General features: G+C 41.1%; 1 protein-coding gene across 1 annotated transcript in view; it reads right to left on the reverse strand.

The window, feature by feature from the left end:
* The window catches only part of NSUN7 (NOP2/Sun RNA methyltransferase family member 7), a 340,200-nt gene that overhangs the window by 196,595 nt on the left and 127,936 nt on the right, over positions 1–15,669 (reverse strand). Inside the window, exon 6 of the mRNA XM_053704032.1 lies at positions 1,210–1,420. Coding sequence (XP_053560007.1) covers positions 1,210–1,420 — 211 coding nt within the window. The remainder of the gene's footprint in view (positions 1–1,209; positions 1,421–15,669) is intronic.

Below are 15,669 nucleotides of genomic sequence, written 5' to 3' on the forward strand. Positions count from 1 at the left end.
CACACACACACACTGCTAGCGGCCAATTGGCCGCGAATGTGCAGGGGGCAGAATTGCACAAGCCTTTCACACAAAATGCTTGTGCAATGATAAATTTATCGATGTGGGCGGACATGGTCTTCTTCAGCGAAACATGTCCATCTGCAGATTAATAAATCAGCCCCTACTTCTGTTTGTATAATGGGTCTTTTCCTATGCAGGGGAGGGGGATGCTCTGCTCTCAGCCCCTTTCAGTGGGTGTTCCAGGCTAATCTCATCAGCAGGGCTAAATTGGGAGCTTCTAAGTAAGTTTTTAAAAGGTTATATACTGGATTTTTCTATCAGTATCTGTGCATATTCTTCTGTATAGTAGTGTCTATTGCATGCAGTTAAATGAAAATTGGTGTATACTGCCTCTTTAAGACTTCTTAAATATTGATATGTGGCCCCCATGTGTTAAGCCAACACTGCTCTAGATACAGTATGCAATTTTGAACAACTTTCCAATTTAATTGTATTATCAATTTTGCTTTGTTCTTTGGTATTCATTGTTGAAGAGTAAACCTAGTAGACAAACACTGCTGCCATACAGTGCTAAACACACATGCACGCTCTTGGGCTCCTATGAGCCTAGCTAGGTTTACTCTTCACCAAAGGATACAAATAGAGCAAAGTTGTTAAACTTCCATGAATCAGACAGTATGTAATTTTTTATTTTGACTTTCATGTCCCTATAAGATATTCTATAAAAGAAATAGGGAAAACCAGGCAAGGCCCAGTCCTGCAGTAAAAAAAGATGTCTGTACATGTTAATTGTTTGGTCTGATATTGAGGGCTACTGTATGCTTGTTCTGAACTTGTATGCTAAGGCTGACATAGGAGAAAGGTGAGACACTGTATGCCAGGGTTGGGAAAGGAGTAATAGCTATTTAAATCTAGCTGGTAAATGTTTATCATTAACCAATCACATCACCATATACTTGTTTGAGGGACGGAAGAAAGACTGGGCAACTGCTGAAGTGTCTCAGATGAATTGTTAATAATGTGATGTCATTGCTGGGGTTACTGCACATAAGCAGACAGTCTGACACAATGGTACCTGTCCTAACAATCTGATTATGCAAACTAACGTTAGAGAGATACTACAGAGGACAGGTGTTTTCACGCTTTTTCCCCCCATCCTTTTAAATCTACATTTTACAGGCTAAAATATGATAAATAAAAACATACTTTGGCACTGCATGTTTCCAAAGAGTTGCTGTAGCTCTTCTTCCCTTTCTTCAGCGTTCACTCCACATACAAAAATGTTGCAGCTAGATTGGTTTGTCAGCACTGACATATGGGCAGCCGTAAACCCAGAACAAGGGTTAACCACAATGATATCGTCATCCAAATTCATCAGTGATTTCACAGAATGCACTGCAAGGCTATGGGCTTTGCTCTGAAACAAAAAGAAAAACAATACCTTAGCGCAAACCTATTATATGTGTAGCTCTTCTAAATAATCAGCCCTCCCCTATGGCTGAAAAAATAAAGATAAACAACAGGAAAAAAAACAGAACAGCGCTAAAAAGCATACATATAAACCAGTATAAAGGAAAACACCTTAGATTATATACACATAGGGGCCCATTTATTAAGCTCCATACAGACTCGCCAGAAACAGCAGTTATGAAGCAGCGGTCACAAAGACCTTCTCTGAGCAGGTGGACAGGAGTCATCGGAATTCTGCAGGGGGCGGCGTTGCACCAGCAGCTCTTGTGAGCTGCTGTTGCAATGCTGAATACAGAGAGTGTATTGCTCTCCGCATTCAGCGAGGTCTTGCGGACCTGATCCGTATTGTCGGATCAGGTCCACAAGACCTTTAGTAAATAGGCCTCATAATATTTATTAAATGTTGAATAAATCTATCATATTAAAATATCATACATAAATATTTAAGAAGTGACGTGTCACATTAAAAAGTAAACATTCAAAACCCAAAAAGCTGCTGATAAAAACTATCACCTAGATTACGAGTTTTGCAGTAAACAGTGTGCGAAAATAATGCCAAAAAAATTGCGTTATTTCACTCTGCATAGCGCTGCCATTACGAGTTACTGAAAAGCCTCCTTCAGCTGTGCAATATGGTGCGTTAAGCTTCATGCCGCACAAAAACTGAGGGGTGGGATCGCTTTCCCCGATTGACATCAATATTAGAAATAAAAAATAACACCTGAAGTCCGGAATGGCGATCGCTATAATGCAACCCCATTGATGTCTATGGGGTAAAAAAAAGTTACGTTAAACCTAACACCCAAACATAAACCCCTAGTCTAAACACCCCTTATACGCCCCCCCCCCCCAACATCGAAAAAACAAGATTTATGCTTACCTGATAAATTTATTTCTCTTGTGGTGTATCCAGTCCACGGATTCATCCATTACTTGTGGGATATTCTCCTTCCCAACAGGAAGCTGCAAGAGGATCACCCACAGCAGAGCTGTCTATATAGCTCCTCCCCTAACTGCCACCTCCAGTCATTCGACCGAAGACAAGCAAGAGAAAGGAGAAACTATAGGGTGCAGTGGTGACTGTAGTTTAAAAATAAAAAACACCTGCCTTAAAAAGTCAGGGCGGGCCGTGGACTGGATACACCACAAGAGAAATAAATTTATCAGGTAAGCATAAATTTTGTTTTCTCTTGTAAGGTGTATCCAGTCCACGGATTCATCCATTACTTGTGGGATACCAATACCAAAGCTATAGGACACGGATGAAGGGAGGGACAAGGCAGGCACTTAAATGGAAGGCACCACTGCCTGTAAGACCTTTCTCCCAAAAATAGCCTCCGAAGAAGCAAAAGTATCAAATTTGTAGAATTTAGAAAAAGTATGAAGCGAAGACCAAGTCGCCGCCTTACAAATCTGTTCAACAGAGGCCTCATTTTTAAAAGCCCATGTGGAAGCTACTGCTCTAGTGGAATGAGCTGTAATTCTTTCAGGAGGCTGCAGGCCAGCAGTCACATAAGCTAAACGGATTATACTTCTCAGCCAAAAAGAAAGAGAAGATGCCGAAGCCTTTTGGCCTCTCCTCTGTCCAGAGTAGACAACAAACAATGCAGATGTTTGACGAAAATCCTTAGTAGCTTGTAAATAAAACTTTAAAGCACGAACCACGTCAAGATTGTGTAATAGACGTTCCTTCTTTGAAGAAGGATTAGGACACAGTAACGGAACAACAATCTCCTGATTGATATTCTTATTAGATACCACCTTAGGAAGAAACCCAGGTTTGGTACGCAAAACTACCTTATCTGCATGGAAGATCAGATAAGGGGAATCACACTGTAAGGCAGATAACTCTGAAAATCGAGCCGAAGAGATAGCTACCAAAAACAGAACTTTCCAAGAAAAAAGCTTGATATCTATGGAATGCAGATGTTCAAACGGAACCCCTTGAAGAACTTTAAGAACTTAATTTAAACTCCATGGCGGAGCAACAGGTTTAAACACAAGCTTGATTCTAACTAAAGCCTGACAAAACGCCTGAACGTCTGGAACATCCACCAGACGCTTGTGCAAAAGAATAGACAGAGCAGAAATCTGACCCTTTAAAGAACTAGCTGACAATCCCTTCTCCAATCCTTTTCCAACGCCCAGGGATCCTGGACATCTCTTGCCCAAGCCTGGGCGAAGAGAGAAAGTCTGCCCCCTACTAGATCCGTTTCCGGATCGGGGGCTGATCTTTCATGCTGTCTTAGAGGCAGCAGCAGGTTTTTTGGCCTGCTTTCCTTTGTTCCAAGCCTGGTTAGTTCTTCAGACCGGCTTGGACGGGGCAAAATTTCCCTCTTATTTTGTATTAGAGGAAGTTGGAGCTGCGCCACTCTTGAAGTTTCTAAAGGAACGAAAATTAGTCTGTTTGGTCCTTAATTTGTTGGACCTATCCTGAGGAAGGGCGTGACCTTTTCCTCCAGTAATATCAGAAATGATCTCCTTCAGTCCAGGCCCGAATAGGGTCTGCCCCTTGAAGGGAATGTTGAGAAGCTTAGACTTTGAAGTAACGTCAGCTGACCAGGATTTAAGCCATAGCGCCCTACGTGCCTGAATAGCAAAACCTTAGTTCTTAGCCGTTAGCTTGGTTAAATGAACAACGGCGTCAGAAACAAATGAATTGGCTAGCTTAAGAGCTTTAAGCTTGTCAAGGATATCATCCAATGGGGTTTCTACCTGTAGAGCCTCTTCTAGAGACTCAAACCAGAAGGCCGCAGCAGCAGTGACAGGGGCAATGCATGCAAGGGGCTGGAGAATAAAACCTTGTTGAATAAAAATTTTCTTACGGTAACCCTCTAATTTTTTGTCCATTGGATCTAGAAAAGCACAACTGTCCTCGACAGGGATAGTTGTACGCTTCGCTAGAGTAGAGACTGCTCTACTCTCCACCTTACGGACCGTTTGCCACAAGTGCCGTGTAGCGGCATCTATAGGAAACATCTTTTTAAAAACAGGAAGGGGAGAGAACGGTACACCTGGTCTATCCCATTCCTTAGTAATAATCTCTGAAAACCTCTTAGGTATTGGAAAAACATCAGTGTAAACAGGCACTGCATAGTATTTATCCAATTTACACAATTTCTCTGGGACTACAATGGCGTCACAGTCATCCAGAGTTGCTAAAACCTCCCTGAGCAACACGCGGAGGTGTTCAAGCTTAAATTTAAATGTAGACATATCAGAATCGGGTTGAAGTGTCTTCCCTGAGTCAGAAAAATCACCCACAGATAGAAGCTCTCCTGCTTCGGCTTCTGCACATTGTGAGGGTATATCAGACATAGCTACTAAAGCGTCAGAGAGCTCTGTATTTGTTCTAGCCCCAGAGCTGTCTCGCTTTCCTTGTAACCCTGGCAGTTTGGACAATACCTCTGTAAGGGTATGATTCATAACTGCCGCCATGTCTTGTAAAGTATACGCAACGGGCGCGCTAGATGTACTTGGCGTCCCTTGAGCGGGAGTTATAGGCTCTGACACGTGGGGAGAGTTAGTCGGCATAACTTCCCACTTGTCAATATCCTCTGGTGATAAATCTTTTAAAGCCAGAATATGGTCTTTATAACTTATAGTAAGATCAGTGCATTTGGTACACATTCTAAGAGGGGGTTCCACAATGGCTTCTAAACATAATGAACAAGGAGTTTCCTCTATGTCAGACATGTTTAACAGACTAGTAATGAGACCAGCAAGCTTGGAAAACACTTTAATTAATGTGAAAAAGCAGAATATAAAAAACGGTACTGTGCCTTTAAGGGAAAAAAACAAACACAAAAACTGCAAAACAGTGAAAAAAAAGTGTGTATAATAGATTAAAATAGCATTGCACCCACTTGTAAATGGATGATTAACCCCTCAGGCTCAAAAACGAAGCAGAAAAATGGTAAAAACCGTTATAACAGTCACAAGCAAACTGCCACAGCTCTACTGTGGCTCCTACCTTCCCATAAAACGACTTTTGTAGGCACAAAAACCCTTTACAGAGGTTCAATATGTCAGGGGACTCCTTCAGGGAAGCTGGATGTCTCAGAATGTAAAAACTACTGCGCAATTAGAGCGCGAAAATAGGCCCCTCCCACCATGCACTCAAAGTGAAAGGGCCATAAATAACTACTCCTAGGAGAAATCTAGTCAGCCATGTGGAAAACTAGGCCCCAAATAAAGATTTATCACCCTTAGTAAAAAACGTTATTTATATATCATGCCAACGTTTCACATACTAAGCCATAAGAGCAAGTAACATGAATATTACCCTTTACTGCAAGCATGATCCCAGTTGTTTGTTAAATCACTGTAATCAGGCTTACCTTAAATATATCAGGCACTGTCAGCATTTTCTAGACCAGAGCTTTCCAAACTTTTTATGTTGGTGACACACTTTTTAGACCTACAACATTTTGCGACAAAGTAATTTAGTTGTACTAGCAAAAAGGAGATTAAACTAACTTGTTTTAAGAGATACGGACACATACATAAATTATATAATAACAAAATGTATTTACAAGTAACAGTATGTATGTGCAAGAATTAAAAAAAGTTTAATAACACCAATAGCTAATTGATATTTTAATGGGATGTATGAGGTTGATGGGATGAACACAATTTCTGAATATTTGGTGGAATATTAGATAAAGACACTCGCATTTCATCATCAAGCATTTCTTAAGCTTCCACTTAGTATCCATATATCAAGAGCAGGAGCAGCTATGCACCCCTGGGAGACAGTTGCAAAAAAACCCCACTGACTTCAGTTCAGGATTTAAGCTGCCGCCCTCAGAGCTCAGTGAGTCCGATTGACTACTGCCAGCGCTGCAAACACACTGGTCTCCCACTCACTGACTACACATGCAGTCACAAGTTAATTAAGGAGACTGCACGTGCAGTCAGGAGATAAATGTGCCGCCAATGGGAATAGTTTCAGTTCCCACTGAGCTGCGCCAATAGGTTAACATGATCTGTGTCCCCCTAGGTATCAATCACGAGTCAACCATGTGATATGCATAGCAGGCAGGTGGAAAGTCAGAAACCAAAAAAAAAAAATAAAAAAAAAATTGTGCTGAAGCAGGGACACACCTACACACTGCTGCCGACACACTAGTGTGTCCCGACACACAGTTTGGAAAGCACTGTTCTAGACCTTATCATCCCTCTAGAAAAAAATAAACTGAACATACCTCAGAGCAGTTAATTCTGCAGGCCGTTCCCCCAGCTGAAGTTTTCCCATACTCTTCAGTTATGTGTGAGAACAGCAATGGACCTTAGTTACAACCTGCTAAGATCATCAAAAACCTCAGGCAAAACTCTTCTTCTAATTTCTGCCTGAGGTAAAAACAGTACAACGCCGGTACCGTTTAAAAATAACAAACTTTTGATTGAAGATAAACTACACTAATTCACCACATCTCTCTTGATACTTCCTTTCTTGTCGAGAGCTGCAAGAGAATGACTTGAGGTGGCAGTTAGGGGAGGAGCTATATAGACAGCTCTGCTGTGGGTGATCCTCTTGCAGCTTCCTGTTGGGAAGGAGAATATCCCACAAGTAATGGATGAATCCATGGACTGGATACACCTTACAAGAGAAAACTATAATAAAGTTATTAACCCCTAAACCACTGATCCCCGACATCGCCACCACTAAATAAACCTATTAAACCCTAAACCACCGCTCCCTGACATCGCCACCACTAAATAAACCTATTAAGCACTAAACCTCCGGCCTCCCACATCGCTGCCACTAAATAAACCTATTAACCCCATAAACCTCCGGCCTCCCACATTGCCGCCACTAAAATAAACCTATTAACCCCTAAACCTCCGGCCTCCCACATCGCCGCCACTAAATAAACCTATTGACCCCTAAACCTCCGGCCTCCCACATCGGCACCACTAAATAAACCTATTAACCCCTAAACCTCTGGCCTCCCACATCGCCGCCATTAAATAAACCTATTAACCCCTAAACCTCCGGCCTCCCACATCGCCGCCACTAAATAAACCTATTAACCCCTAAACCTCTCACATCGCAAAGACTAAATTAAACTATTAACCCCAAAACCTAACACCCCCCTAACTTTCAATTAAAATTACAATATAACTATATTTAAATAAATAAAAACTTATCTGTGAAACAAAAAAAAACTAACATTAAACTATAAAATTAACCTAACATTACTATTCTAATAAAATAAAAACTACCAATTAAAAATCCTAAATTACAAATTTTTAAAAAAAACTAATCCTACAAAAAAAAACTAAAAATCTAACATTACAAAAAAAATACACTAAAATTACAAAAAATAAAAACAAATTACACCTAATCTAATAGCCCTATAAAAATAAAAAAGCCCCCCACCCCAAAAATAAAAAAAATCCCAAGCCTACAATAAACTACCAATAGCCCTTAAAATGGCCTTTTGTAGGGCATTGTCATAAGTTAAACAGCTCTTTACCTGGAAAAAAATAAAAAGTCCCACCAACAGTAAAAACCGCCACCCAACCAACCCCCCAAAATAAAAAACCTAACTCTAACAAAAAAAAAAAACAACTAAGCTACCCATTGCCCCTAAAGGGGCATTTGTATATGCATTGCCCTTAAAAGGGCATTCAGCTCTTTTACAATTTGCCCAAAGCCCTAATCTTAAAAAAAAAAAACACCCCAGAAAAAAACAAAAAAAAACAACTAACACTAACCCCAGAATATCTACTCACTGTTCCTGAAGTCCAGACATCATCTCCATCCAGGAGGCGAGAAGTCTTCATCAAGGCGGTGATATCTTCATCCATCACAAGGGGCGTCTTCTATCTTCATCCTGGTGGCGCGGAGCTATCCTGGGCGACGATGACATCCTGCGCGGAACGTCCTCTTCATACGGTCACCGCCGTACACTAAAGTTGAATGCAAGGTACCCGTTTCAAAATGGCGCACCTTGCATTCCTATTGGCTGATTTGATTCTTTAAATTCAAATCAGCCAATAGGATGAGAGCTACTGAAATCCTATTGGCTGATTTGAACAGTCAATAGGATTTCAGAAGCTCTCATCCTATTGGCTGATATTAAGAATCAAATCAGCCAATAGGAATGCAAGGTACACCATTTTGAAACGGGTACCTCAGTGACGTCACTAGGGGGGTGACACCCTCCAGGGGGTGACACTACCAGAAAAAAAAAATTATTTGAAAATTCAAAGAAATACAATGTAGAGATGCATAGATTTATTTTAATAGAGGGGCCAGGATTTGTGAACATTAGTGGGACTGGGGAAGTTGTAGACACTTAATTGTTTTGCCCCTGGAGCCAGTGCTGCAGTTTCCACAAATAGTTTTCCCGGCTGCTGTTGCTTGTTTGTACTTTGCTCCTCCCCTGCCCAATTTCACTATGAATGTTGTGGGCGTACCGTGGGGCTTGCAAAGTTGTAGCCTAAACCTGCCTGCCTATCTGTGTTCACTGCTCAGTGATGTGTGGAGCAGTGGAGTCACTCACTGCTGTGCTGTCTCTCTAAACGGGAACTGGGAAATCGTGAGGGGAATGCCTAGCACCTGACCGCATGACTGTCTGACACTGTCTCTAAAGTGAAGGAGCTACGTATGATGCCCACCAGACCGGTACAGTTACGGTACACTAAGTGCACACTGAAGAGGTAGGAGGGGAGGGCGGGCGGGGGTCTGGGGGTAGGTAGAGTGCAGAGGTGATTGGCCATAAGAAGCGGTAGGCACACGGCCCGGGGCTGTGCACTGACAGACTTGGAACAGAGTCAGAGAGCTGAATTTTCATGGTTTGCGCACCTAAACCTTAGTGATTTATTTTTAGAGTGCTCTGTTTATCTTTCATTTGATGCTCTGCTGAGCCAGGGAGCAGCTCTAGGCATGAGCTTTATAATTAATGCAGTGAAGTTTACATATTTTTTGTGTGTGTGTGTGGGTGTCAGTGTTTTTGTGTGTGCATCCGAGTGTGTCAGAGTGTTTTTCTGTGTGTGTCTGAGTGTGTTTACGGGTGTTTGTGTGTACATCTGAGTGTGTTTTTAAGTGTGTCTGAGTGTTTGTATGCGTGTGCCTGTGTTTTTGTGTTTGTGTGCGTCTACTTTCTGGGGGGAGGTGACACCATAACTTACCGCACCGGGTGACACCAACCCTAGTGACACAACTGGGGTACCTTGCATTCAATTCTAGTGTACGGTGGTGACCGTATGAAGAGGGCCCTCCGCGCAGGATGTCATCATCGTCAAGGATAGCAGATGCCCCCGGAATGGATGAAGATATTGCCGTCTGGATGAAGACTTCTCGCCGCCTGGATGGAGATGGATGTCCGGACTTCAGAAACCGTGAGTAGATATTCTGAGGTTAGTGTTAGTTTTTTTTTTTTTTAAGATTAGGGCTTTGGGTAAATTGTAAAAGAGCTGAAAGCCCTTTTAAGGGCAGAGAAAAAGAGCTGAATGCCCTTTTAAGGGCAATCCCCATACAAATTCCCTTTTAGGGGCAATGGGTAAGAGGTTGTTTGCGCTGCACGTTTGTATCTTCTCTCCTATTGTGAGTGTGGAAGTCCTGGGAATTACACAATATACTAGCCAGTTTTGGGACTAAGGAGAGGATCGCTGATTATATTGAAAGGTAACTTTTTGGCCACTTAAATAACAGCGGATAAAGCATCTGTGAACACACAGCTTTAGGTGTGGGATATTACCAGTGGAATATTTAATCTCTGGTCTGATCAAAATAACGAAAGTGGCTTTCTTATGAACATTCTCTGGACAATTTTAAATTCCTCACATAGTTTTTATCAGCAGCTTTTTGGCTATTGAATGTTTACTTTTTAAAAAGACCGGTCACTTCTTAAATAATTATGTATGATATTTTAATAGGATATAAATTTATTCAACATTTAATAAATATTATGTGTCTATAATCTGCTAAAGTGCTTTCCTTTATACTGGTTTATATGTATGCTTTTTAGCACTGTTCTTTGTTTTTCATGTTGTTTATGAGCTTTGCTCTGTTGGTGCCAAAAACAAACATTAACATAACTTTAAAGTGATTTTCTCAGTTTAAATTGGTAATCTCTGGTAATCTAGTCTAAAACACTAAGGCCTAGATTACAATTAGAACACATTTCATCACTATTGTGCAATAGCATCACTTTTTGCACTCATATTACAAGTCTTTTTATTGCTCAAGAGATAGTTTAGTGTACGCTACCATCTGCAAGTCAGATAGCACTTATGCACTAAATACCTCAAATAATAGACTTTTATATTGTATAGCAATGTTCCCTCTAAGGTATGTGTGTGTGTGTGCGCATGTGCAACCTAGTGCAAAGGTCTTATAAAAATGTGCACAGCTATTGGTACAGGAGTGTATATATATATATATAAATAATTTATTTTTTTAAACATTTTTTTACACCTTATTTTTAAATTTTCAAATGCAAGAGGTCGATGTCTGCGCTACTTACTTAGCGCGGTAATTTTAGACTCAGCATAAAGCATAGGAAATGGAGCTCTAAGCGCAGGCAATGCATAAACATATGAGGCGGAACACATCCTGACCTATAACACGTTTCAATTCCTTGTACAGGCACTTAAGTAGGTTAGTGAGTGATGTGCTATTGTGGACGGAAAGAAAAAAAAAGGATTTGGATGTTTTTTTCCCCTCAAATTCTTCACAGCAAAGTGCCCAAAATTCAGAATACATGCATGCAGTTTATTGTGAAGGATATACTTTATTTGTGTGAGTGTGGCACATTTACATCCATTCTCTTGCAAGCTGAGCCAGTGTACTTAAAATAAATTAACCACCTGGGTTTTTCTTGACAAATTATAGGGATTTAGTCACACAAAATGTGTCAAATATCAGTTGGTGAGGTGGCTTGCAACCTTCTGTATAAAAAAAAACATAACATCAAAGCATTGATCTAGGCCCATTTTTGTATATTTGATACCACTATTTGGCTGCCAGCTATGATTATATTAAAAATAAAATAAAAATACGTTTTTTGCAAATTTTGAGTTTCTCACTTAACCCCTTAATGACAAGTGACGTACCAGGTACGTCCTGCAAAAACTTGCAGTTAGTGACAATGGACGTACCTGGTACGTCACTTGTCTAAGAGAGTGCTGGAAGCGATCGCAATCGCTTCCAGCAGCTCTCAGGGTATTGCAGTGATGCCTCGATATTGAGGCATCCTGCAATACCCTTTAGAAAGCATCCGATGCAGAGAGAGCCACTCTGTGGCCCTCTCTGCACCGGTAGCGATGGTGCCGGTTCGTTGGTGGGTGGGAGCGCAACAGGGAGGCGGGTGGGCGGCCCATCGCTACCCGGCATCCGGCTCCTGTAAGTGCAATGTGCACGCCGGGTGCCGGGAGCGTGCGGGTGCGCGCATGCGCGTGCGCGCATGCGCGTGCGCGCGCGGGTGCGCGTGCGCGATTACCTACCCACACTGACACCAATGAGTGGGAAGAGGGGGGAAAAAGTAAATATATGAGGATCTGGGAGGGGGAGGGGGTTGGGGTATTGTGGGGGGCTGCTACACTACAGAAAAAATTAAAATGGCAATAAAAGATAATAAAAAAAAACACTTTTTTGGGGGGCAAATTGGGTACTGGCAGACAGCTGCCAGTACCCAAGATGGCGGCAATTAGGTAGGGGAGAGGGTTAGAGAGCTGGGGGGGGGGGATCATGGAGGTTGGGGCTAAGGCATGAGTCCATCACAGCTAAAACATTTTATTTTTTTTTATTAAAAAAAAGAAAAACTCCTTTTATTTAGTACTGGCAGACTTTCTGCCAGTACTTAAGATGGCGGGGACAATTGTGGGGTGGGGGAGGGAAGAGAACTGTTTGGGAGGGATCAGGGGGTGGGATGTGTCAGGTGGGAGGCTGATCTCTACCCTAAAGCTAAAATTAACCCTGCAAGCTCCCTACAAGCTACCTAATTTAACCCCTTAACTGCTGGGCATAATTTACGTGTGGTGCGCAGCAGCATTTAGCGGCCTTCTACTTACCAAAAAGCAACCCCAAAGCCATATAAGTCTGCTATTTCTGAACAAAGGGGATCCCAAAGAAGCATTTACAACCATTTGTGCCTTAATTGCAGAAGCTGTTTGTAAATAATTTCAGTGGGAAACCTAAAGTTTGTGACAAAATTTGTGAAAAAGTGAACTTTTTTTTTTATTTGATGACATTTGGCGGTGAAATGGTGGCATGAAATATACCAAAATGGGCCTAGATCAATACTTTGGGTTGTCTTCTAAAAAAAAATATATACATGTCAAGGGATATTCAGGTATTCCTGACAGATATCAGGGTTCCAATGTAACTAGCGCTAATTTTGAAAAAAAGTTGTTTGGAAATAGCAAAGTGCTACTTGTATTTATGGCCCTATAACTTGCAAAAAAAGTAAAGAACGTGTAAACATTGGGTATTTCTAAACTCAGGACAAAATTTAGAAACTATTTAGCATAGGTGTTTTTTGGTGATTGTAGATGTGTAACAGATTTTGGGGGTCAAAGTTAGAAAAAGTGTGTTTTTTTCAATTTTTTCCTCATATTTTATATTTTTTTTATAGGAAATTATAAGATATGATGAAAATAATGGTATCCTTAGAAAGTCCATTTAATGGCGAGAAAAACGGTATATAATATGTGTGGGTACAGTAAATGAGTAAGAGGGAAATTACAGCTAAACACAAACACTGCAGAAATGTAAAAATAGCCATTGTCATTAAGGGTAAGAAAATTGAAAAATGGTCCGGTCATTAAGGGGTTAAAGAGACACTGAACCCAATTTTTTTCTTTCATGATTCAAATAGAGCATGCAAATTTAAACAACTATCTTATTTACTCCTATTATCAATTTTTCTTTGTTCTCTTGCTTTCTTTATTTGAAAAAGAAGGCATCTAAGCTATTTTTTGGTTCAGAACCATGGAAAGCACTTGTTTATTGGTGGGTGAATTTATCCACCAATCAGCAAGAACAACACAGTGTGTTCACCAAAAATGGGCCGGCATCTAAACTTACATTCTTGCATTTCAAATAAAGATACCAAGAGAATGAAGATAATTTGATAATAGGAGTAAATTAGAAAGTTCCTTAAAATGGCATGCTCTATCTAAATCACGAAAGAAAAAAAACATAATTTATGCTTACCTGATAAATTTATTTCTCTTGTAGTGTATCCAGTCCACGGATCATCCATTACTTATGGAATATATTCTCCTTCCCAACAGGAAGCTGCAAGAGTCCACCCACAGCAAAGTTGCTATATAGCTCCTCCCCTAACTGCCATATTCAGTCATTCGACCGAAAACATGCAGAGAAAGGAAAAACCATAGGGTGCAGTGGTGACTGTAGTTCAAATGAAAAAATTACCTGCCTTAAAGTGACAGGGCGGGCCGTGGACTGGATACACTACAAGAGAAATACATTTATCAGGTAAGCATAAATTATGTTTTCTCTTGTTAAGTGTATCCAGTCCACGGATCATCCATTACTTATGGAATACCAATACCAAAGCTAAAGTACACGGATGATGGGAAGGACAAGGCAGGTACTTAAACGGAAGTTACCACAGCCTGTAAAAAACCCTTTCTCCCAAAAATAGCCTCCGAAGAAGCAAGGTATCAAATTTGTTAAATTTGAAAAGTATGAAGCGCAGACCAAGACTCCGTCTTGTAAATCTGTTCAACAGAAGCCACATTTAAAAAAGGCCCAAGTGAAAACCACAGCTCTAGTAGAATGAGCTGTAATCCCTTCAGGAGGCTGCTGTCCAGCAGTCTCATAAGCTAAATGAATTATGCTTTTTAACCAAAAAGACAGAGAGGCTGCTGAAGTCTTTTGACCTCTCCTCTGTCCAGAATAGACAACAAACAAGGTGAACGTTTGATGAAAACTGTAGTAGCTTGTAAGTAAAACTTTAAAGCACAAACCACGTCCAATATTGTGTAATAGACGTTCCTTCTTTGAGGAAGGATTAGGATACAAGCATGGAACAACTATCTCTTGAGTGATGTACTTGTTAGATACCACCTTAGGAAAAAACCCAGGTTGGTACGCAGGACTACCTTATCCGTACGAAGGACCAGATAAGGAGAATCACATTGTAACACAGATAACTTGGAGACTCTACGAGTCGAGGAATTAGCTACCCAAAAGGAACTTTCCAAGATAAAGATTGATATCTATGGAACAAAAAAGGTTCAAACGGAACTTCTTGAAGAACCTTAAGAATCAGGTTTAAGCTCCATGGCGGAGCAACAGTTTTAAACACAGGCTTGGATCTAACCAAAGCCTGACCAAATGCCTGAACGTCTAGAATACCTGCCAGACGCTTGTGCAAAAAAATAGACAGAGTAAAAATCTGTCCCCTTTTGAGGAATTAGCTGACAACCCTTTTCTCAAAAACATCTTGGAGAAAAGATAATATCCTGGGAATCCAGACTTTACTCCATGAGTAACCCTTGGATTCATAACAATCAGATATTTACACCATATCTATGTTCAATTTTCCTAGAGACAGGCTTTCATGTCTGTATTAAGGTATCAATGACTGACTCGGAGAAGCCATGCTTTGATAACATCAAGCGTTCAGTCTCCAGGCAGTCCATCTCAGATTGATTCTATTTAGATGGTTGAAAGGACCCTGAGGTAGAGGGACCTGTCTCAGAAGCAGAGACCGTGATGGAAAGGATGACATGTCCACCAGATCTGCATACCAGGTCCTGCGTGGCTACGTAGGCGCTGTCAAAAACACCAAAGCCCTCTCCTGCTTGGTCTTGACCTCCGGAGGAAATCCCACTCCCCCGGAAGAAAAGTCTGACGACTTAGAAAATCCACCTCCCAGTTCTCAACACCTGGGATATGGATAGCTGATAGACAAGAGTGAGTCTCTGTCCAGTGAATTATTGTAAGACTTCTAACATCGCTAGGGAACTTCTGTTCCCCCTTGATGGCTGATGTAAGCCACAGTCGTGTATATTGTCCGACTGAGTATGATGTACCTCAGAGTTGCTAACTGAGGCCAAGTCTGAAGAGCATGGAATATCACTCCCAGTTCCAGAATATTTATTAGAAGGAGGGTCTCCTCCTAAGTCCACTATCCCTGAGCCTTCAGGGAGTTCCAGACTGCATCCCAACCTAAAAGGCTGGCATCTATTGTAACAATTGTCCCATCTGAC

This window comes from Bombina bombina, chromosome 2 (assembly GCF_027579735.1).
Source record: "Bombina bombina isolate aBomBom1 chromosome 2, aBomBom1.pri, whole genome shotgun sequence".
NCBI lineage: Eukaryota > Metazoa > Chordata > Amphibia > Anura > Bombinatoridae > Bombina > Bombina bombina.